We start from the raw sequence: 22,844 nt of genomic DNA on the forward strand, positions 1-22,844 counted from the left end.
AGATAGTGAGTTCAAAGCCAGCCTCAGTAATGGCAAGGCGCTAAGCAACTCAGTGAGACCCTGTCTCTAAACAAAATAGGGCTAGGGATGTGGCTCAGTGATTGAGTGACCCTGAGTTCAATCTCCGGTAACAACAACAACAACAACAAAAATGGTCTGGGGATGTAGCTCAGTGATAAAGCCCCCCTGGGTTCAATCCCCAGTACTAAAAAGAAAAAAAAAGTCACTCCTGTAATCCCAGTGACTCAGAAAGCTTAGGCAGGAGGATCTCAAGTTCAAATTTAGTGAGGCCTCAGCAATTTAGTGAGGCCCTAAGAAACTCAGCAAGACCCTATCTCTAATGAAATATTAAAAAGGGCTTGAGGGGGCCAAGATTGTGGCTCAGTGGTAGATCACTTGCCTAGCATGCATGAGGCACTGGGTTCAATCCCTGGCACCACATAAATAAAAGGTATTGTATCCATTTACAACTTAAAAAAATATTTTTAAAAAGGGGGGAATCTGGGGATGTGGCTCAGTGGTTAAGCTCCCCTGTGTTCAATCCCTGGTACAAAAAAGAAAAAGAAAAAAGAAAGAAGTAACCAGAAGTGGTTGGGAGGAAATTGCAGCACTAATTCATTTATTGAGCCACTACTATATACTATGCATTTGATAAATCATCTCTTATCCTCACAAAAATAGTAGTAAGTATAGTGATCCCTGGTATCTGTGGGGGACTGATTCCAGGACCCCACACATGGATACCAAAATCTGACAATGTGAAAGTCCCTTATATAAAATGGCATATTTGTATATAGCATATGTACACCCTTCCATATACTTTAAGTCATCTCTCCATTATTTATAATACCTAATATGATGCAAATAGTTGTTATACTGCATTGTTTAAGGAATGATTAGAAAGAAAAGGTCCATACACATTTAGTTCAGATGCTATTTTTTTCTGATATTTTCAACTCATGGTTAGTTGAATCCATGGAGGTGGAAACTGCTGATACAATGGGCTAACTTACTCAAGGTCACACAAAACCAAATTCAAACTACATTTTGCATTTTGCCTCACTGTCTCCCAGCAATGTGAGATATAGAAGAATAAACTGTTGGTTCATTGATTGCTGACAGTAAATTGATCAGGAAATATCAAATGAGGACTGGGATGGAGGTGCAGCTCAGTGGTGGAGCACATGGTTAGATGCACAAGACCCTGGGTTCCATACCCAGTTTCAAAAAAGAATGAGGTAATGAGGCATGAAGGCTTTGGACTGCTCACCCATGGTATGTCTCATTACCATGTATTATTCAGAGGCATTCCTCACCCATGGTAATGTGGCACAGGATCCTGGGGACATATGTCTCCTCAACATAAAGTCATCTCCCATACCCACACTTACAGAATAGAACTATGTACTATACGATTACATATTTGGGAGAGGGTACTGGGAATTGAACCAAGGGGCACTTAACCAGTGAGCCACATTCCCAGCCCTTTTGATATTTAGAGACGGGGTCTCACTAAGTTTCTTAGGACCTCACTAATTTGCTGAGGCAGGCTTTGAACTCATGATCCTCCTGTCTCAGCCTTCTGAGTTGCTAGGATTACAGGTGTGTGCCATAACACTCAGCATATGATTACATTTATTATATTCTAAAGCAGTTTTTACAAAAGAACAGAGGAGAGAAAGATCATTCAATACATTGTACTGAGAAAATTGATGAGCTAACTTTTCTGGAAAAAAACAGAATTTTTTTCTACTTATCTACTTATTCTATTTAACGTTATCAACTCCAAGTTGATAAAGAAATAAATATATGTTATTAAACACAATGGAGTATCTACTAGATCTTCTAACTGATAGTAGCTTCCTAAGCTTGGAAACGACAAGAAGAAATTACAAGAGAAAAGATCAACAGATTTGGCTATATGAAATCTTGAAACACTGAAAAATATAACCAAAAGGATAATAACCAATTGGTGAGAATATCTGCCTCAAATGTGGCAAAGGATTAACTTCTGTATTTTATAAAGTGCTGTTGCAAATCAGTTCAAAAAACATATCCCCCAAAGATTAAAACCCGAGAGAAAATGAAATGAATAAACAAGCATATGGAAAAATGTTCAATCTCACTGGAAGGTTTTTTTAGTGAAAATTAAAACAAATTACGTTAACAAAAGTAAAAATAAGCAATGACCAGACCAGCAGGAGTATACACGAATGTTGAAAAGTTGCAAAGATCTTCTAATAAACTGAGTGCAGTGGCGCTCACATGTAATCCAGGGACTCAGGAGAATGAGGCAGGAGGATGGCATGGCCAGCTTCAGCAACATAGAAAGACCCGGTCTCAAAAGAAAAACTAAAAACAGGTTGGGGATGTAGCTCAGGGGTGGAGGGCCCCTGAGTTCAATTCTCAGTATCCACGCTCCCCACCAAAAAAAAAAAAAAAAACCCTCTGAGAAAGGTGCTTGGCCATACACATATGCAACTAGAAAAGTCTTGATAGTGCTGCTTTTTTCAGTGCTGGGGATGGAACACATGGTCTTGCATGTGCTAGGCAAGCACTCTACCACTGAGTTATACTCCCAGCCTCACAGAGCTCCCTTATTAATGGTTATTGCTAGTCACTCCCATAAACTGACCATAGAAGCTCTAATTCTCCTGAATCCAAACCTCCAGCCCAAATGACACACCTAAATTCAGGAGTATGTCTATAAGATATCTCCAGGATGACATTTCCCCTTCCTCAGCCCCACACAGGCTCCTCTGTCTTCTCCTGGTTCCAGTGAATGCACCAAGGAGTCTCCAAACCAAAAACCTGGCAGTCACCCTAATTATCTCCTTGCCCCTCACCCCTGCACATTCATCATTTCCCAGTCAGATCCTGCCAATACTCCATCTGCAATGTCTTTTGAAGCTGCTCCCTCCTCCCAACTCCCACAGTCACAGATGTGGCTGTCACACTCCAGTTTCTTACTTGTATTGTTGAAATAGCACTGGCCCATCTCCTCCAAGCCAATTACTTCCTTCAAACAATCCTACAGGGTCGGGTCAGCTATCTTCCTAAAGTATAAAGCTAATCCTGTCCCCCTTAGGGTATTTTAATGACTCCTCAATGTATGCGGGCTGAAATTCAAGATTCTTAAGATTTAGCAGCCCATTTTTTTTGGGGGGGGTACCAGGGACTGAACTCAGGGGCACTTGACCACTGAGCCACATCCCCAGCCCTATTTTGTATTTTATTTAGAGACAGGGTCTCACTGAGTTGCTTAGTGCCTCGCCAAATTGCTGAGATTGGCTTTGAACTCAGGATCCTCCTGCCTCAGCCTCCAGAGCTGCTGGGATTAAGATTTAGCAGCTCAACCTGCTTCTTGTCTCTGATGAGTTTTTCCTAGTTTCCCCTCCCATCTCCTGGCCTGCTTCTCCCATTGTAATGTGAGTTCCTTGAAAGCCAGAACTAGATCTTAGTCATCTCTGCATATCCCAGTTCATAATATAGAGCTTGACACAGAGTAAGCACTCAATAAATGTTGGTTGAAGGAGTAGATTTACTCTAAAAAAAATCACCCAACCTAAGAAAAAAGCTACAGAAAGGAAGTTGTTCAACGTAGCAACACTCCTAATAAAGAAAAAGCACAGGAAACTTAGAAGTCCAACAATAGAGAACTTTTTTTTTTTTAATTATGGAACATCCACTTAGGGGAATACAATGCAGCTGTTAAAATAATAATTATGAAAATGATGTAGTGACTCGGAAAGTGCTTCTAATATAATAAAAGCAGAATACAAAATGGTCTGTACGCTAGGACTAAAATTATGTAAAAGTATGCATACACACAAACCGATCAGAATGAGAACAGGAGCAAGAACAAATGAATACAGATGATGTATTTAGGGTGTTTGGGGAGGTACAGTTTGCAATTTACTTAGTGCTTTCCCAATTCCCTTTATTGTTGCTATAATGTCATTTATGCATAAATACAAATTGAGAGAGAAAAACTACAGAAAAATATTCTTTGATTCCCTCAAGTCCTTTGCCAAGTTGTGGAGTAAAAACAAACAAACCAATGACCTGGGCAGTAAGATCCCAGCCCCTATCTGCACACACAGACCTCCCCTAAAGAACAGTGTGATCTGGATTGAGATGTGCAGCTTTAACCACTCATTTTTCCTGTCCTCCCTAGATGGCAATCCCATGGTCATCTCTCATTCCCTAATCAATTCCTCTCTCTCATTTCTGTTACCTGCACCACCATCTATTATCTTCCCAGTGCCTCCAGACTGAAAACCATAGAACCAACCCTCCATTGTCTCACCCCCTTCACCCTTTCTCTAATCTCCACCTCCAATTTATAACATGCTTTATTATGGATCATGAACTAGTTTTTTTTGGGGGGGGGGCAGGGATACTGAGGATTAAACCCAGAGGCACTTAACCACCGAGCCACATCTCCAGCCCTTTTTCGTATTTTATTGAGAGACAGGTCTCACTGAGTTTCTTAGGGCCTCCCTAAATTGCTGAAACTGGCTTTGAACCTGTGATCCTCCTGCTTCAGCCTCCTGAGCCCTGGGATTACAGGCGTGCGCCATGTGGTGCTACACCCAGCATGATCTAGGTTTAAACAGAGAATTTCCTGCCATCCTAGTTAATACTGTCTAACAATTCCTCCTCCTCCTCCTCTTTCTCCCCCCCCCCACCCGCAGACTGCTGAAGGGATAAATAGGAAGGTCTAGACAGGGACCTGTAAAATGGAACCTCTTGAATAAGGACCTTGATCCCATGGTGGGAGGAATTCAGGCACAACTGCATGCTCTCAAGGATAGTATAGTAGGACTTGGCATGATGAATGGGATGTTTACTCAATTTATTCATTCAACAAATATTTAATAAGTGCTAGACATAGTGCCAACTTCTCTGTTAAGTAGCAAAGGGTCTGCTCAGATGACTCAGGACAGGCTCTATCCTGGAAATAGTCTAGTGGAGGACAGTAGCAACACTCCTAATAATTGCTACCCAAAGCACTAAGTGCTGCCACACTTTGCTACCCAAAGCACTAAGTGCTGCCACACTTTGATCAGTTTGATCAGAGAGCTCTGGGGAAGGGAGTTGAGGGATTTACTCTCCCTAAAGGGACTAGAAGCTCACAGAATCTGAAAGATTTGAGCTACATGCATCTCTAAGCCTGAGAGATTAGAGCTGCGTGTATCTCTAAACCTGAGGAATAGGATTAGGTGGTGCCAGGAAGGGGATTGGGCTGTTCATGGCAGTGCAAAGTTGAGGAATTGTGGGGTTCACAGTGTTTTTTAAAAAAGAAAAAAATATACATATATATATATATATATATATATTTAGTTGTAGTTGGACAAAATAACTTTATTTTATTTTTATGTGGTGCTGAGGATTGAACCCAGGGCCTTGCACATGCTAGGCTAGTGCTCTACTGCTGAGCTAGTCCCAGGGTTCACATTTTTGAAAGACCTAGTTTCTAAAAAAGGTGATCTCAAAGAAGTAAAGAACAGAATAGTAGTTATCAGAACCTGGGAAGGGTGTCAGGGAGGGAAGGATGAAGAGAGGAAGACTTATAGGTTCAGGGGTGCAGTTGGGTAGGTGTAATAGTTTCTAATGTTCCATAGCACAGTTGAATGACTATGGTTAAAACCAATTAATTGAATATATCAAAATAGCTAGTAGAAAGGATTTCTGAATGTTCTAAACACAAAGAAATGAAATAGGTCTGAGGTAATAAATATCTGATCTGATCATTACACATTATATATATATATATATATATATATATATATATATATATATATATATATGCATTGAAATGCCATGCTGCACCCTATATGTCAATTAAAAATAAATGTATAGCTGGGTGTAGTGGCACATACCTGTAATCCCAGTGGCTTGGGAGGCTGAGGCAGGAGGATCAAAAGTTCAGTCAGTCTCAGCATAAGCCAGGTGCTAAGCAATTCATTGAGACCCTGTCTCTAAATACAAAATACAAAATAGGGTTGGGGATGTGGTTCATTGGTCAAGTGCCTCTGAGTTCAATCCCCAGTATCAAATAATAATGACAATAATAATAAATGTATAAGCCAGATTTGGTGTTAAGTGCTTAAGTAGTTCCAGTGTTAAGTAGTTCCAGCTACTCTGGAGGATCATTTGGGTCCAGGAGTTTGAGACCAGATTGAGCAACATAGCCAGGGCATCAAAAGAAAAGTGTGTGTGTGTGTGTGTGTGTGTGTGTGTGTGTGTGTGTGTGTGTGTTTTCGCATGCACACGCCCAAGGGCTGCAGTGGGGTGGGGCAGCATGTCTTTTTTTTTCTTCCTCAGAATAATAATAGCTTGGAGTGGATGGAGTTTGAGGTTTGGTATGAGCAGAGGATGCCCACTCCAAGAAGGCCACAAGTGATTGGCTAAGAGGGCCTTGGGGTCCAAGTGCAGCTTTGGACCTACTCACTCAGAGCAGGAAAATGGAGGACCAAAGGCAGCTTAAAAGTAGAGAAATAGCATGACCAGATCTATACTTTATTTACGTAACCAGATGATCTCTAACCTCCCCTCTCTTCCCTGACACTCTATCACAAGGGTCCCTCATTTCTAAAAAAAAAAAAAAAAAAAAAAAAAGTGATCTCAAAGAAGTAGAGAACTTTCTTATCAGAACCTGGAAGCGTGTCAGGGAGAGAGGGATAGACAGAGGAAGACTAATAGGTTCAGGGGTGCAGCCCATCCCCTCTGCAGTCTGCAAAGAAGAGGGGAAAAAATGTTGTTGGTTCTTCCAGACTCTTAGTATGGACTGGCGGGAGGGAATTTGGAAGATGACACAAAATATGTTTAAGAAATAGCATTAGCTGTGCACAGTGGTGCACGCTGTTCATCCCAGCCCCTCGGGAAACTGAGGGAGGATTGCCATTTCAAAGTCAGCCTCACTAATTTAGCGAGGTCCTGAACAACTTAGCAAGACCCTGCCTCAAATTTAAATAAATAAATAAACAAATAAATAAATAAATAAAAACGGGCTGGGGATGTGGCTCGGTGGTTATGCGCCCCTGAGTTTAATCCACAGAACCAAAAAGAAATACTATTAAATATTTATTAAAATATTCTATTTATTAAAATGTATTCTATTGATTATATAATCATCTGTAAGTGGGATTTACACCAGTCACACTTCGCACTCTTCTTGAAGGCAAGGATCTTGTCCCATTCATGTCTAAATTCCCACGACTCAGCGCAGAACCACGCCCACCTGAGAAGCTCGACACACGTGGGAAGAGGAAGGGCAGGACCGGGCGGTGGGGGGGAGGGTCAAAATTGCTCTCAGGCAGGTCGTTCCCATGCTTGGAACCTCTGACCTCCCACCACCAGGTGGCAAGAGAGTTCTGGCACGCCAGGAAAGTTTTGCGTTGGGCGGAGCGTTCGAGGCTCCGGCGCGCGCAGCCTCCGACCCCAATTTCTTCGCGCACCGGAAGAAGGCGGGCCTCTTTCCGTGCCTAGAGCAGCCATGGTAAGGCAGGGATTTTGCGAGCTCTTGGGACGAATCGGCCTCCATCCTCCCGAGTCCAGGGTTGTCCGGGTCTTTGGGACTCCTGCAGAGGATGGCCCAGCTGAGACGAAGGGAGCACAGCCTCCTGGGTTGGCTGGGGCTGGATCCAGGGCGAGGGCGAACGCGAACGGCAGCCCAAGGCGGGGTTGGGGGGGGGGCATCTGGTGCTGCCGGCGGGAAGGCCTGGGCCTCTTTCCCAGACACGATCTTCCGACCCCGGGAGAAGCAGCTTTCCTCCTGGGCCTGACATGGGGGTGGACCGGGAGCACCGACGGCGACCCCGGGGCTACTGGGCCCCGTGTCTGCCTGGTGGAGAAGGGTTTCTTTCGTCATTGTCCTTTTGGCACGGCCTGACGTTACGTCGTGTGGCCGGTAAGCATCAGTATAGAGCATCAAAAAGGCTTCCTTCTCTTTTTTAAAGTGAAAGTTAGTATCAGCTCTTGGCTTTAGTTTGCAAACGACTAGCACACGTGTCATGCAGAGGTCAAGTTATTCTTGCACCGGACACTTAAACAGATGATTATATGTGAAAACTTGACTGTTTGACAGAAGCACAGATGGCATTCTGGGCCATTTTTATTGTGTCTGGCAGTGTGCCTTGAAGTTCAAACCTGGCCATTTCACCCAGTAGAACCTAATCTTCGTAAGCAGGCATGCTTTTTTAAGTAGCAACATGGAAATAACGGGTACCATTCTGAAAAATAGTAATCAATAAATGTTTCCTGTACAGTGAGAAAGCTGGTTGCAGCTTAGGGTATTTTGTTGTGCATGCCATGTGTGCCTTTCTTCACTGTTAATCATCCCTGTGTTTTTAATATTGTCCACATTCTGCTGAAGAGGGACTTAAAAGTCAGTTCTTTGAAAGAAGTTACACATTAGGTTTTATAATAATCTGTTGTTGAAAAACTTGAAATCAGTTAACGGCATTGCAATTTAAAACTTTCCTTCAGGCTCGTGGTCCCAAGAAGCATCTGAAGCGGGTAGCAGCTCCAAAGCATTGGATGCTGGATAAATTGACTGGTGTGTTTGTAAGTATCCTCACATTGTATCTTAAGGGGCATACTAGTTATACCTCTCTCTGTGTTGGGCTATGCTGTTGAAGGCCCTGAGCTATCTACTTGCACCCCTTCACTCAACACATTCGTGCCTCGTTTATTCCATGTGCCACACAATACACTTAAATGGACTCAGGTCTTAAATGTTAATTATTGGTGGTCCTGGTCCTTTAAGGAGAAAATGCTACAAAATAGTTTTGTAAGCTTTAAGTACCTCCTGTGTAAGTAACAAAGTTAGGGAACAATGACAATCTGGTGTTTCCTTAATGGATTTCGGGACCAGAGGTAGATTCTAACAGTGACTTTTCTAAAATTACTGTTTTCGATTTTACAGGCTCCTCGTCCATCCACTGGTCCCCACAAGCTGAGAGAATGTCTTCCTCTCATCATTTTTCTAAGGAACAGACTTAAGTATGCCCTGACAGGAGATGAAGTAAAAAAGATTTGCATGCAGCGCTTCATCAAAATTGATGGGAAAGTCCGAACCGATATAACCTACCCCGCCGGTTTTATGGGTAAGCAGGAGGCCTTTGGTAGCAGACCCTTTTGATTAATCTCCCTCTTCTACATGGCAGTTGTTAGGAATAGCAGTGGGCTTTTCTGGTTTCCTGTGATATGCCTGGGAATTGGGAGAAGTTTGGCTGGCCTAGGTTCTCACAGTTATACCCGACAAAGTAGAAAATGGGCTACACCCTGGAAATTCTTATATAAAGTAAATACTCTGGGGCAGCAAATGATGAATTGCTTCTCAAAACCAAATTTTATTTTGCTTTGAAATTTTTACCTAGGATCACTTTTTTTAAAAGACAGTTTTTTGTTCTTCTGGTATGAAGAACAAAACCAGGGTCTCATGTATGCTAGGCAAGCACTCTATCAAAGCTATATCCCCAGCCTGGTTTTGTCTTTTATGGAATTGTGGTTGCTCTGTGTGGGGCGGGGTCACAATAGTAACCTTTGTCACTCTTTGGTATCAGATGTCATCAGCATTGATAAGACTGGAGAGAATTTCCGTCTGATCTATGACACCAAGGGTCGTTTTGCTGTTCATCGCATTACACCTGAGGAGGCCAAGGTAGTTATTGGAAGCAGACTGGGTCTTCATTCTAGCTTTACTTTGGGGGAGAGGAAGGTGGTGGAGGAGACTGATAGGCCTTTATTATTTAGATTATTGGCCATGAATAAAAGTTAATTTAATTGAATGATGCCTTGTTATCTGCAGGATGTCAGTGAAAAAAATTGAAATGCTTTGTGGAATATTTGTAGATTCGATGAATTGGTAATGCAGTTGCTGTTTGTGAAGCAAACCTCAGTTGTGTAGAGGGAGCCATTAAGAAAGACATGAGTTTAGGAGAGATTGGGGAGAGTTGGAAAGAATTATTCCAGGACCCAGAAGACTTGAAGAGCTTGAGGAAAAGAGCAGGGTTTATATCAGAGGAGATCAATGGTGTTAGACGTTGGACCAACTCTTTTAATTTTTTCTTTTTTAGAATATATGTTTCTATCTTTATGTGGTGCTAAGGATCAAACCCAGTGCCTCATGTGTGTGGGGGGGGCAAGTGCTCTACGGCTGAGCCACAGCCCACTCTTTAATTTTAATGTCCTTGTTTGGAAAGATGCAGGGCCCTTCAGTGTCTTGGGCTTTTACATGGAGGTCATGGCATTGATAAGAGGAAGATAAATGTTAAGAGCAGTGTGCATCATACTTTCGTGAAAGGTAGATAGAAAAGTCAGACCCACAGTTATTCTGCTGCAGGCCCTGTGTGGGATTGTTGGCTTTTGGCTACTAATTGCATTTCCATGACAGTGACTTGGAAAGAACTATTTCATCCCCACTAGAACATGGTATATGTGAGCTGAACTAAATATGGCTACATTTTGCATTTTTAGTACAAGTTGTGCAAAGTGAGAAAGATATTTGTGGGCACAAAAGGAATCCCTCACCTGGTGACTCATGATGCTCGAACCATTCGATACCCTGATCCCCTAATCAAGGTGAATGATACCATTCAGATTGATTTGGAGACTGGCAAGATTACTGACTTCATCAAGTTTGACACTGGTAAGCATCCTCTGGGGATCTTTGAAGGCTAGGTATAAGAGGTTGTTGTTTTTTGTTTGTTTTTGTTTTTTTTTTCCCTTATTCTAAGTTCAATTGAGCATTTGATTGCTGGGGTTTTTAGCCATCTGCCCCAGGCCCACTTTGAGACAGATTCTTTTGGTGCTGACAATCAAGCCCAGTGCCTCACACATGCTAGGTGAGCACTGTAATACTAAGCTACAGTCCCAGCCCCTGGCCCCAACAATCCTTCTATCTTGGCCTCCCAGGCTGCTGGGATTGCAGCTTGTACTACCATGACTCCCATTTTTATAGTATCTTTCGAGAATATTTGAAGTGGCTGAGGCAAGATCTCTTATAAAAGACCTTCTCAGGCCTGTGCTGGGTGCTTCAAAAACTCCCCTATGGGAAATAGTGGGAGGGTTGGGCAGGAAATCTTGACAATAAAGTGAACCACCCTGGTTATGATATAGTCCTGAATTATTAGAGAACTGAGCCTTAAGAGTTTACGCAGTGTCTTGCTTGTCCCTGACTAGGTAACCTGTGTATGGTGACCGGAGGTGCTAACTTGGGAAGAATTGGTGTGATTACCAACAGAGAAAGACATCCTGGCTCTTTTGACGTGGTTCATGTGAAAGATGCCAATGGCAACAGCTTTGCCACCCGGCTCTCCAACATTTTTGTTATTGGCAAGGTAAGTCTAGGTTATCCTACTCTTCCAGCCTCCATGGCAATGTAAATGTAGATATTGCTGGACTAGCAATGCCTGGCAGGGCTTGGTCAAACCTAGGCTTTTTCAGTGTCACAGAACCATGAAGGGGAAACTGATTATTTTGATTAGTGACCTGGTGCCATAATGAAATGAATATAACTTATGTCTTTAAATTTATTTGTAGCTGTTGTCTCCTTGGAAATTAGTGATGAGTTGCTTTGACTTAAATATTAAATATTGAGTGTCTACTATGTGTAATAAGTTTTGAGATATTAATTGTGAAGGGGGGTTATCCATATCTGTATGCGTGGGCAGCATGTTGAACAGATGACTTACCAACCCAAGAAAGCAGTGGGAATTTCTGATAAACTGGCATCTCTGAGTCTTAAGACTGCCTAGCTGATGGCCAGTGCCTTCACCAACAGGTTTCAGTTCCATTAAATAAGATGGATGTTTTGATTTTTTTTTTTTTTCCTCCCAAACCAGGGCAACAAACCATGGATTTCTCTTCCCCGAGGAAAAGGAATCCGACTCACCATTGCTGAAGAGAGAGACAAGAGACTGGCTGCCAAACAGAGCAGTGGGTGAAATAAATGGTCTATAGGTGATAGGCCTAGAGAGTAGAGGTCTTTGTACTTAATTAAAGAAAATATAGCAGGATGAATTGATTTTTGGCTTTTGTGTTATTTTTTTCATTTGTATGTATGCGTTTTTACAACTAACTATTTTGCTTTATAGCATTAAAAATGAGTGAATTTTCAGTTTAGGCAGTCTCTGATCTGAAACTTCTTGTGCCTTAAAGACCACCAAATTTAAGGGGGCAGCAAGTAGGTGTGCCAAGAAAGTCTAATGGGCTCTCTATAAAGTCCATCAACAAAAGGCTGAGGGGACTGGGCGGGGGTATAGTTCAGTTGGTGGATGGTAAAGTGCTTGCCTTGCATGCACAAGACCCTGGGTTCTAATCCCCAGCACCACAAAAAAGGGGTTGCGATGGCTTAGGAGTGCTTTATCTTTGGACTATATCCCCAGTGCTAAGGTGAGAGTGTGTACTAGAGATTGAACCCAGTGTTGCTTAACCACTGAAGAGCCACTTCCCCTATAGATGTATCTTGCCATCTCAACACCTTGCATTTGCAGATTAAAGCTTACTAAATCCCACCGTGGCCGGTTTAAGGGAAGGGATTTCTCTGTGTGTTGGTTCTGGGGCTCAAACCCAGGGTTTCATGTATGCCATGGATACACATCCTGGCCCTGGAATACTATCTTAGACATTGTTGTCATCTGAGGCATAAGATATAAACTAACTTTGTATCTTTAACAATTACACAGAACAATGAGTTTCAATGTGATATATTCATGCATGCACATAATTTGACTTAGCTGTGTGTTTTGGTTCCCAAGCCTATGGTCCAGCAACAGATGGGAGGCCTAAAACACTGTAGCTTGAAACAGTGTTCCCCCCCTGACCACCTCTGGGCTATGAGCTGGCTTTAAGAGTCAGGATCCCCATCATACATTTTGTGGGGGGAATCCACTGGGAATGGAACCTAGGACCTCGCACTTGTAGCAAGGCAAGCACTCTATCACCCAGCCAACTACTTAGTTTTGCCAGAAAACAGCAATACAAGCAGCTAAAGGAGGTGCCAGCAGTCTCAAAAGTCCAGATTTGGCCCCATAAGACTTCTCTGCCTTCCCCATTGCAGATTTCAAAGCATAGTTGGCTAGAGCCCCAGGACCTCTGCATAAAGGAGGAGGAATTTGCAGGAACAGTACAGCCAAATGGTGGATAGTAGGGCCACAAAAGTAGGCTTGTCACATAGGTGTTGCTTAAGCTTGGTTCTCTTGCTTATGGAGCTCATCAGCTCATCTTTGCCCTTGAGAAACCAATCAGGTTGAGACTAGAAAGCCAGAGGGTAGCACTCCATCCAGTAACTGGGTACTTGGTCCCCAAATGCTGGTGGGCTTTTGCTGCTACCCTCTCAACCAACCTTGGCAGCACTTTGCTTCTAGCTAGTTTACCATCAGCTCAGCAGATGATAGAAATTATTTGAATTTTGGCTAAGAAGCCAAAGTGCATGATAGCACACACCTGTAATCCCAGCAACTCAGGAGGCTGAGAGAAAGAGATGGGGACTGCTAAAATCTGTCTCAAAATAAAAAAAGCTGAGGATGTAGCTCGAGAAAAAAAGCAAATGTAGAAAGGTGAGAAGCCACAAAATTGATTCTTGATAAACCAGGTATGGTGGCACTCACCTGTAATACCAGCAGTTTGGGAGGCTGAGACAGGAGGATGGCAACTTCGAGGCCAGCCTTTTCAATTTAGCAAGACCCTGACTCAAAAAAAAAATTGAAAAAGGGTCAGGGATAAAGCTCAGTGGTAGAGCTCAATGAGTTCAATTTTTTAAAAAAATGTAATGAAAAAAATTTGATTCTAGGCACAAATGCAATAATTTTCTGAATGTTAATTAGTGGACCATCTCACACAAAATGGAGAATTGGTGTTTGACTACAATCCACATCACCAGGAGACTTCTTTTAAATGACATTTTAAATGTTTGGGTTTTTTTTTTTTTTTTTTTAATTTTTTTAAACCAGGACAGGGATTTTTAATTAATTAGCAACTAGCCCCAATGTGGGAATGATTTCCATTCTAATACTAGGTTGTGTTAATGGATTTAGGTAATGGGGTCTGTATCATTAGAATAAACTACCGGCTTCCGAACAAAATGGCTTGTGTCTGTCTTTCGATTCAATTCATAAAATCTGAGACCTGGAGGGAATCTTGAAGATCATCTCAGCAGGGAGGCAAACAAATGGTTCTGAGATGAAACAGACTGAAGCAAGCAGAACTTTATGAGCATAGTTTGGTTTATGTCCTGTACCTCCAGCAGGCTGGGCCTCACACCCCAGTGAGAGAGCAGTATAGCAGCACAGCTTTGAGTAAGAATAAGAACAATACAAACATTTGGACTTATGTAGTATTTTACAGTTTACAGAACTATTTTGATTTTTTTTTTTTTACTTTTTTCTTTTTTTGCTGCAAATTGAACCCAGGGCCTTGCACATGCTAGGAACATATTATATCATTGGGCTATTCCCCCAGTCCCCCATTTTGACTTTTTGAGGCCTGATATCCTGTTTTATTTTTGCTAGATCAACTACAGAAAGCTATATTCACTCCTGTCCCCTGTCTACCCATAGTCTTCCCTGACAAATCCACTTTACCAGTTGTTTCTCAGGTCAAAAGCTTTGTATACAACCTTGATTCATTTTCTTAGACTCCACATATAATTTTATAAGAAAAGTCTGGCAGCTCTTCCTGCAAAATATGTCCAGAGTCCATAAAGAATCCTTTTCTTTGAGAGGTACATTCTGAAGGATTTGAAGAAGAAATAGCAAGCTGTTATTTGTTTTCAAGTAATCTCTTGAGGGGCCGAGGATATAGCTCAGTGGTAGAATATTTTCCTAGCTTGTGTAAGGCCCTGGATTTGATCTTATTATTTTTTCATAATAAATTTACAAAACAACATCTAAATAGCATGGTGTCTGCCATTCTTCCAAATAGTATTGTACAACTTCTTACCTTCTTTGATACCATCCTGCTCTTATTCACCAAAAATTCCTTTTCTTCTTAATTGACAAGTTAAAATTGCATGTAGCATACAACATGTTTTCACATAGGTATGCACTGTGGAATGGCTAAGAACCACCAACAACTCTTGCCTACATTCTAGAGTACACATGGCACAAGCCTATAACTGTCTCCTGGCTTCCATTTCAAAACCCCCTTTGGTTTCAACCCAGCAGCCAGAGATCCTGCTTAAAGTGTGTAAGTCAGGTTAGATCATACTCTATCCCAGCCCACAAATGGCTCCCATCTTTTTCACTCCGATCAAAAGTCATGAGGACCTATGAGGCCTTCACAATCTAGTCTCTGGCCTCATCTCCTTCCACTCGTCCTGGTTCAATCTGTTCCAGCCACACTGGCCTCCTTGCTGTTTCTCTTTTGAGACAGAAGTATTACTATGTTGCCCAAGCTGGTCTAGAATTCCTTGGGTCAAATGACCCTTCTGACTCAGGTTCCAGAATAACTGGGAATACAGACACATTTTACTGCACCTTGCTAGGGATTTTTTTTTTTTTTTTTTTTTTTTTTAGAGCAAATAGCTCTAATGTAGGGAAGATTTCTATTCTAATAACAGGTTGTATTAATGGACTTAGGCAATGAGGCCTGTATCATTAGAATAAACTACACGTTTCCAACAAAATGGCTTGTATACCCCATATCAAAAAAGAAACATCAAGAAGGCTGGTATGGCTGGATCACAAATTGAATATGCATTTTAATATGCCTAACCTACTGAACATCATAGCTTAGCAATGCAGCACACTGTAAAGTCTCAGATGTTTTCCCCTTGTGAACATGTACATGGCTGACTGAGAACTGTGGCTCACTGCCACTGTCCAGCATCCTACCACATATTGCCAGCCTAAGGAAAAGAGCACAACTCAAAATTCAAAGTACAGTTGGTTTTTTATTTTTTTGGTTTTGGCTTTGTTTTTTTTTTTTTTTTTTTTTTTTTTGTTTGTTTGTTTTTTGGTGTTGGGCATAGAACTCAGAGTCTCTTGCAATGTTAAACAGGCAGTCTGCCACTGAGCTACACCCAGTCCCAAACTATGGCTTCTACTGAATGCATACTGCTTTCGCAGCATCATAAAGTTGAAAAATCATAAATCAAACCATTATAAGTTGAAACTATCTATACTTACACACACACACACACTTATTTCTAAACCTTTTGAAAGTAAATTACATCTGGGTGCAATGACAAACTCTGGTAATCCCAGCTCCTCAGAAGGCTGAGGCAGGAGGATCACAAGTTCAAGACAAGCCTGGAAAATTTAGCACAACCCTCTCTCAAAGAGAAAAATAGAAAGTGTTGCAAATGTGGCTCAGTGGTAGAGTACAAATGGATTCAATGTACTGAAAAACAAAGTTGCAGACATCATGACATTGAGTTGGGTTCCTGGTGCCAGGAGACAAGTGCTGGGGCTCAGGAACTCTACCCAAGGAGTCAATTTCCATGATACCTTGGGTATAAACTAGATATCCAAGAGAGATGCTACCTTCTCAGGTAGGAATTTCCCATCCTGAATCAGAAATCCCTTCATCTGCCTCAGGTTGTTAAGCCTTGAAAACTCCCCAAACATGAAGATTAATCCTAAGGCCTAAAAGGAGTAACAAAAAATGAAAAGATTTGGTTTGCACAGGAAGGAGTTTGTGGATAAAGTTTCTCTACCATTTTGATTTCTGAGAATGTTGTAGTCCTCACAATAAACAATAATAATAAAGAATATTCCCAAGAGCCAGGCACAGAGGCACCTGCCTGTAATCCCAGCAACTGGGGAGGTTGAGGCCAAAGGATCATAAATTCAAGGCCAGTCTAAGCAACTTAGCAAGACCCTGTCTCAAAATTAAAAAATGAAAAGGACTGGGATGTGGCTCAGTGGTAAAGCAGCCCTGGGTTCACTCCCCAGTACCAAATAAAAATATTCCTAAGAGGCAACAGCTTTTATTAACAATAATAAAAATAATCAAAAGGAGAGGGCTGGGGCTGGGCATGGTAGTGCATACCTGTAATCCCAGTGACTCCAAGGGCTGAGGCAGGAGGATTGCAAGTTCAAGGCCAGCCCCAGCAATTTAGTAAGGCCCTAAATAACTTAGCAAGACCCTGTCTCAAAATAAAAAATAAGAAAAGGGGACTGGAGATGTAGCTCAGTAGTAGAGCACTTGCCTAGCATGTATGAGGCACTGGGTTCCATCCTCAGCACCACATAAAAATAAAAAAATAACATCGATAACTACAACTAAAAATATTTTTAAAAATAAATAAGGGCTGGGGATGTAGCTCAGTGGCAAAGCACTCCAGAACCAAAAAGAAAAAGAAAAAAAAAAGAGAGCTAGGAGTGTGTGGTATAGCATTTTCCTGATGTATGCAAGGGCCTGGGTTCCTTCCCCAGCACCATCGTGAAAAGAGAGAGAGAGAGAGAGAGAGAGAGAGAGAGAGAGAGAGAGAGAGGAGGAGGAGGAGAGGAGAGAGAGAAGAGAGAGAGAGAGAGAGAGAAAGAGAAAGAGAGAGAGAGAGAAAGAAAGAAAGAAAGAAAGAAAGAAAGAAAGAAAGAAAGAAAGAAAGAAAGAAAGAAAGAAAGAAAGAAAATGTCTCAAGAGTCAATGGCCTTTTATTTTATTTCCAGGGCTTTTCTATGGACATGCTCATGCAGTTTTCCTAGATTTTCTAACAATGGTCAGCATGTGGAATCAGTGATGTGGTGATAAATGTTTAACTGACTGACTCATAAAAAAAGTGTGTGTATGTATACATAAACATAAACTTATTGTAAATTTTACCAATATAAAAGATGTATGACAATTTACAAATAATAAAAAAGTATAAAATACTCTTTATTGAGATTTTGCACATAGCCAGTTGATTCTCACCAAATGCTTTCATTGGTTTTTGCCAAACTCTTGTATCCACAGCCAATCTATGGTTATGTCTGCAATTAACAAAGGCATGTTAGTCCCAAGGGTGTTGAATAATATTTTTGTTCACATTAGCAAATTAAACAAAAAAGATACGTATGTTGAAACATCACTTGTTTATCAATGACATGAGTAACTTCTATGCTGAATCAGATAATATGTTTTGAATGATGAAAGAAATTTTTCTTAATTTTTTGTACGGTGTATATTGTAATAGTTACAATCACAGCACTTTTTTTTGGCGGGGGGGTATTGGGAACCCAGGGGCACTTTGCCAGTGAGATAGATCCCCAGCATGTCGTTGTTGTTGTTGTTGTTGTTTGTTTGTTGTTTTTTTTTTGAGATAGGATCTCACTTAATCACCAAAGTTAGCCTCAAATTTGCCATCCTTCTGATTCAGCCTCCTGGTTAGCTGGGCATGTGCCACTGCCTCATCCACTTCCAAATTTAATCTGCATTTTTTCTTTCTTTCTTTCTTTCTTTCTTTTTTTTTTTTTTAGGTGCTGGGGATCTAACCCAGATCCTTGGGCATACAAGCCCTCTACCACTGAGCTATATACCCTCAATTTCTTAATCTGCATCTTTTTTGTGTATGATACTGGGAATGGAACCCAAGGCATACCACTGAGCTATATCCTCAGCCCTTTTTCTTTTTTGTTTTGAGACAAGATCTCACTTGTGAGAGACCAACCTTGCACATGACTGAGTCACACTCCCCGGCTGGGTGCTGAGATGCTCAGTCACAGAAATGTGGCAGAACTTTCCTCACCCTTCTTGGGTTTGAGGGACGGTGTCTCATGCATGGGTGTGTCTTGCTACAGCCCCATGGGTGGAGCTACACTTGTTATGCCAGATTCGTGGGACCCCAATAGACCTCCAGGAGCTGAATCCAATGCAATCACATAAGAGTCTTTATTGCAAGCTTGAGCCTAGACTCACAACCGTTCCCGAGACAGCGGTCCCAGGGAGTGAGTCCGGGTCCTTTGTTCAGTGAGACTTTATAGGTTTTTGGGGGATACTCTATGCATCACTACATCACACAGCAAATCATTCCATACCGTGGGAAAATCAAAAAACAACTCTTAGCATTGATTAGCACATTCAATGGCGGGAACAAGATGGGTAGGGGTGATTGGTTAGTACAAGAAGGGGATTCTTTTGAACTAATTGGTTTAGGCCATGAGGGGTGTACGTGCTAAACTACATGGTTTCCCAACTTTTATCAACCACCATAAACTACTTGGGGGTCATCTGGCATTCCAGGTATTCTCCCTGTCTCATACTGATTGGAGGTTGCTAGGGGGGTTGCTATGGGACCTCACCTAGCCTAACCGAGTCAGGGACACCTGGCGCCACAGACCTCTCCTGTTATTTACAGACAAACAACTCAGCAGGGTGGGTATGTGCTTAGGAGTGCTCTGTGGGTTTTTCCAAGGACAAGGGTCACGCCCCCTTCCTTGGACAGGCTTTGCTCTGAGGTAGAGGCTGGTTTCTCAAAAATGAAGTCACATTAGTTTCTCACACTCACCTGTTCCTTTGTAATATAACCCCTTGCCCTGTTTAGGATAGAAATGTCCATGGAAGTGCCTTGTGTGTGTCCCCTTCTCTTACTGTGCCTTTGTGTGTGGCCTACCAAGATGTTCGTCAACCTGCTGACAGTGGACATCATGAAGATAGACTCAGCCCCCTGAAACCTGACCCCTTGCCTCATTTGAATAGCTTCTCCTCAATAAAAGGGGTCAGCACGTGCTCTCTCTCTTCCTGTGAACCCTTAAGGTCAGAGGAGCCATCACAGCAACCCCAATGAAAAAGTTATTTGTGTCTCTTGTGTGGTTATTTCGTGTAGCCCAGTTAGCCCAATTCAACTGGAGTAACCCCTGAGCCTTTTAGTCAAGAGAACAGAAACCTGGCAATTGGATCCAACGTGGGGGCGAAAGGTCTTAGTCTTTAAGCCACCGGGACAAAAGTGACAAGTGCTGGCTCTTAAGGGGACTCCAATTTAAATATTAAAAGTTTAGTGAAGTTGAAAGTTCTCTCCAGAAGTGAAGCATGCTTAGGATTGCAGAGTATTGTGGGCGAAATTGTAGAAAGTAAGTAAATTAGACAGAAGGAAAATCTGTGACGTTAAAATTTTTAATAATGAAGTATAATTCTAGAGACTGTAAATAAATGTAAAGAGTTATTAAGGTGATTAATGGGCTGTGTTGTTGAGTCCTCTCCATGGAAAGAAGGCTTTTATGGACTTTTTTGAATTGTTTTTGTAAATCTTTATAGAAAATTTGTTGGGCTTTATGTTCTATAAGTTTGTGCTAGGAGAGTGAGAAAAAAAGGAGAGAAAATGTTGTGATGTTTACCTGGAGAGAAGTAAGTTTCAATTTTCAATTGTTTTTGTCAATACTCAGAAAGTTTGTACTGACCTCCTTGCTATGTGATTGTCCTATGAATCAGAATGGCTGTAACTCAGCCACTGGGGACAAAAGGCTTTAGCTGCTACTCACTGCTCACTATGGGGTCCTAGCCCCTGTGGCCAGCAGTGCTTTTAACCCTTAAATGACTTGACCTGAATGCCGAATGCAGACTAACTTAATATCTGATGGTAACGCTGGCGTTTGCCTCTAAAAAACTTTTGGAGCATCCACGTGCCACAGAAAAAAGTGCAGGGTGCGCCAGTACACGAACTGCAACTGCAGGTCGCAGAGACAGAGCAAGCTGCTACCGCTGGAGGATCTTGGCCAGGCAGGGGGAATGCAGAGAAAAACCAAACTAAATGGAATGGTCCAGAAAAACTCAGCAAACTTTTGCCGCAGATAATGGACTGCAGATTCCATAGTGTTTGCGTTACCACGGTAACCAAGGGATGCCTCTCCGGAGGAGCGGGCTTCCTGGTCCCACCTCCCACATTTTCCAGGGTTTTCTTTTATATATATATAAAATATATATTTATTTATTTATTTTTTTAGTTTTCGGCGGACACAACATCTTTGTTTGTATGCGGTGCTGAGGATGGAACCTGGCTGCAAGCATGCCAGGCCAGCGCGCTACCGCTTGAGCCACACCCCCAGCCCCTTTAGAGGGCTTTCCATTGGTTCTTCCACAGTTACTCAGGCAGGACTTCTGGTCCCACCTTCTAGCTGCTAACCTGTACTTCCTGCTTCAGATTGTTACCAGAGCTACTCAGAGCCTGCAATTTTAAGAATGCCCACCTGTAAATGCTAACAAAAGATATCTTTTTTTAGACAAAATTTAATTCCACAGGTTTCTATGTTGCAGCCCTAAATTTAAGTTAGTTTTTGAGTTGAATAACCTGACTTTTCTCTATAGTTGTGTTACTAAATAATATTCTATTGATGAGAAATATCATACATGCTTGTTTGTATTTAACTTTTAATTTTGGAGGTTATGGGGATGCATTTGCTCGCCACAGGACAAAAGCCGGCAATGTTCCTGTGATGAACAAAAAATCCTTATTCTCATTCCTGACTGTATAATTACAAGAAATAAATATGTATGCACAAGGATATTATTTCAGTTACATCAAGTGACATCACAGAGAAGAGTGCACTCCTAATTAAAAATAAATTGAAATGGATCCAAGTATAAGTTATGCCTTTATTCTTAATATATACTTTTCTATATATTTAGATAACCTATAGTTGTTAATCTATAAAATAATTAGCACGTCTAATTGTTTAGTTTATATATATTTGTCTAATTGTTTTTCTTCAACAGAAAACCAATAATTTATGTTTCATATGTACATTTATCAGATACTCTGTCTTTTAGTTACAGATATTTGAGATAAATGCATTTACTATAAATTTGTATTTAATAGAAAATACAATCTTCAAGTAGTTTCTAATTCTCAAGTTATTGTACAAACTTATAAGATAATCAACAAAAATAATTCTGTCTGCATAAATATCTAAGGATTTTAACTATATTTTCATTTATATTTCTTATCAAAGTATAATAATTTGTTTATAGATTCTAAGGTTTTCAAAAATTGTTCCAAAGTATAACTAGAAAAAATTCTAGAAGAAAAAGATACTTCAACAGAGAGGAAGTGCACATTGGATATCCTAAAAAAAAAAAAAAAAAAAAAAAAAAAAAAAAAAAAAATCTTTGGGTAAAATAAGGTCTTTATATTCTAGATTTTAATGATAAAAGTATTTTCCTAAATAAAAAGATTTTTATATCATTATCTAACCAGATGATATAAAGAAAGTTAAAACAATTAAAAAAGAGATTTATTTGTAGTGGACTGACTATAAAAATGTTAAATGATTAATTCAAGGATATTTTAGGCTATTTTCCTAATTTGACTATACTGATGTAAGCTAAGATTTTGTCCATATTTTGACATGATAAAAACCTATTAAAATGTTAAGTTTATTTCCTTAAAGGAAGGTCTTTATTGCTTAACGATTCTTATTGTTTAAGACAAAGATTAATTTTGGTAAATAAATTCACATCCTTGATTAAGCACTAAATATATTGAACTACTGACTTAGATCCCAATTTTGATATTTGTCCTTGGAGACTAAATTTGATTGATTCAAAGACACTTTGATTCTTACATTTTGTTTATTAGAACTGAGGTTCTCCAAATTAAAGTTGTATGTTACTTTTGAGCAATAAAGGTTACATAAGTTCTCTGACTGTCCTATTGACCATAAAAAATACAGTACGATTTATATAGTGCTCCCTACACTGGGAAATAACCTTAATCATATTTTTTAAAAGACAATTGAAAGATACCTATTTAAAGGATAGTATTCTAAAATATTTTGAGACCTTCTCTCAAAAAGAGATTGAGGGTTCTTTCTAAATTGTTAGGCTGAATCGACTAGTCTATATTGGGAAATTATAATAATCAATAAAAGATAAATCTATTCTTATCATTTAAATACTTGTACTATTATCTATAACTTAAA

The 22,844-nt window shown here is 40.7% G+C and overlaps 1 protein-coding gene across 1 annotated transcript; it reads left to right on the top strand.

The window, feature by feature from the left end:
• The first annotated feature begins 7,443 nt into the window (after positions 1-7,443).
• Rps4x (ribosomal protein S4 X-linked) lies at positions 7,444-12,034 on the top strand. Its single transcript, XM_077107093.1, has 7 exons — positions 7,444-7,504; positions 8,494-8,571; positions 8,933-9,113; positions 9,573-9,670; positions 10,486-10,657; positions 11,191-11,348; positions 11,853-12,034. The coding sequence occupies exons 1-7, from the start codon at positions 7,502-7,504 to the stop codon at positions 11,952-11,954; spliced, it is 792 nt and encodes a 263-aa protein (XP_076963208.1). The 5' UTR covers positions 7,444-7,501; the 3' UTR covers positions 11,955-12,034.
• The last annotated feature ends 10,810 nt before the right edge of the window (positions 12,035-22,844 follow it).

The sequence above is a fragment of the Callospermophilus lateralis genome, chromosome X (assembly GCF_048772815.1).
Source record: "Callospermophilus lateralis isolate mCalLat2 chromosome X, mCalLat2.hap1, whole genome shotgun sequence".
In the NCBI taxonomy this organism is placed as follows: Eukaryota; Metazoa; Chordata; class Mammalia; order Rodentia; family Sciuridae; genus Callospermophilus; species Callospermophilus lateralis.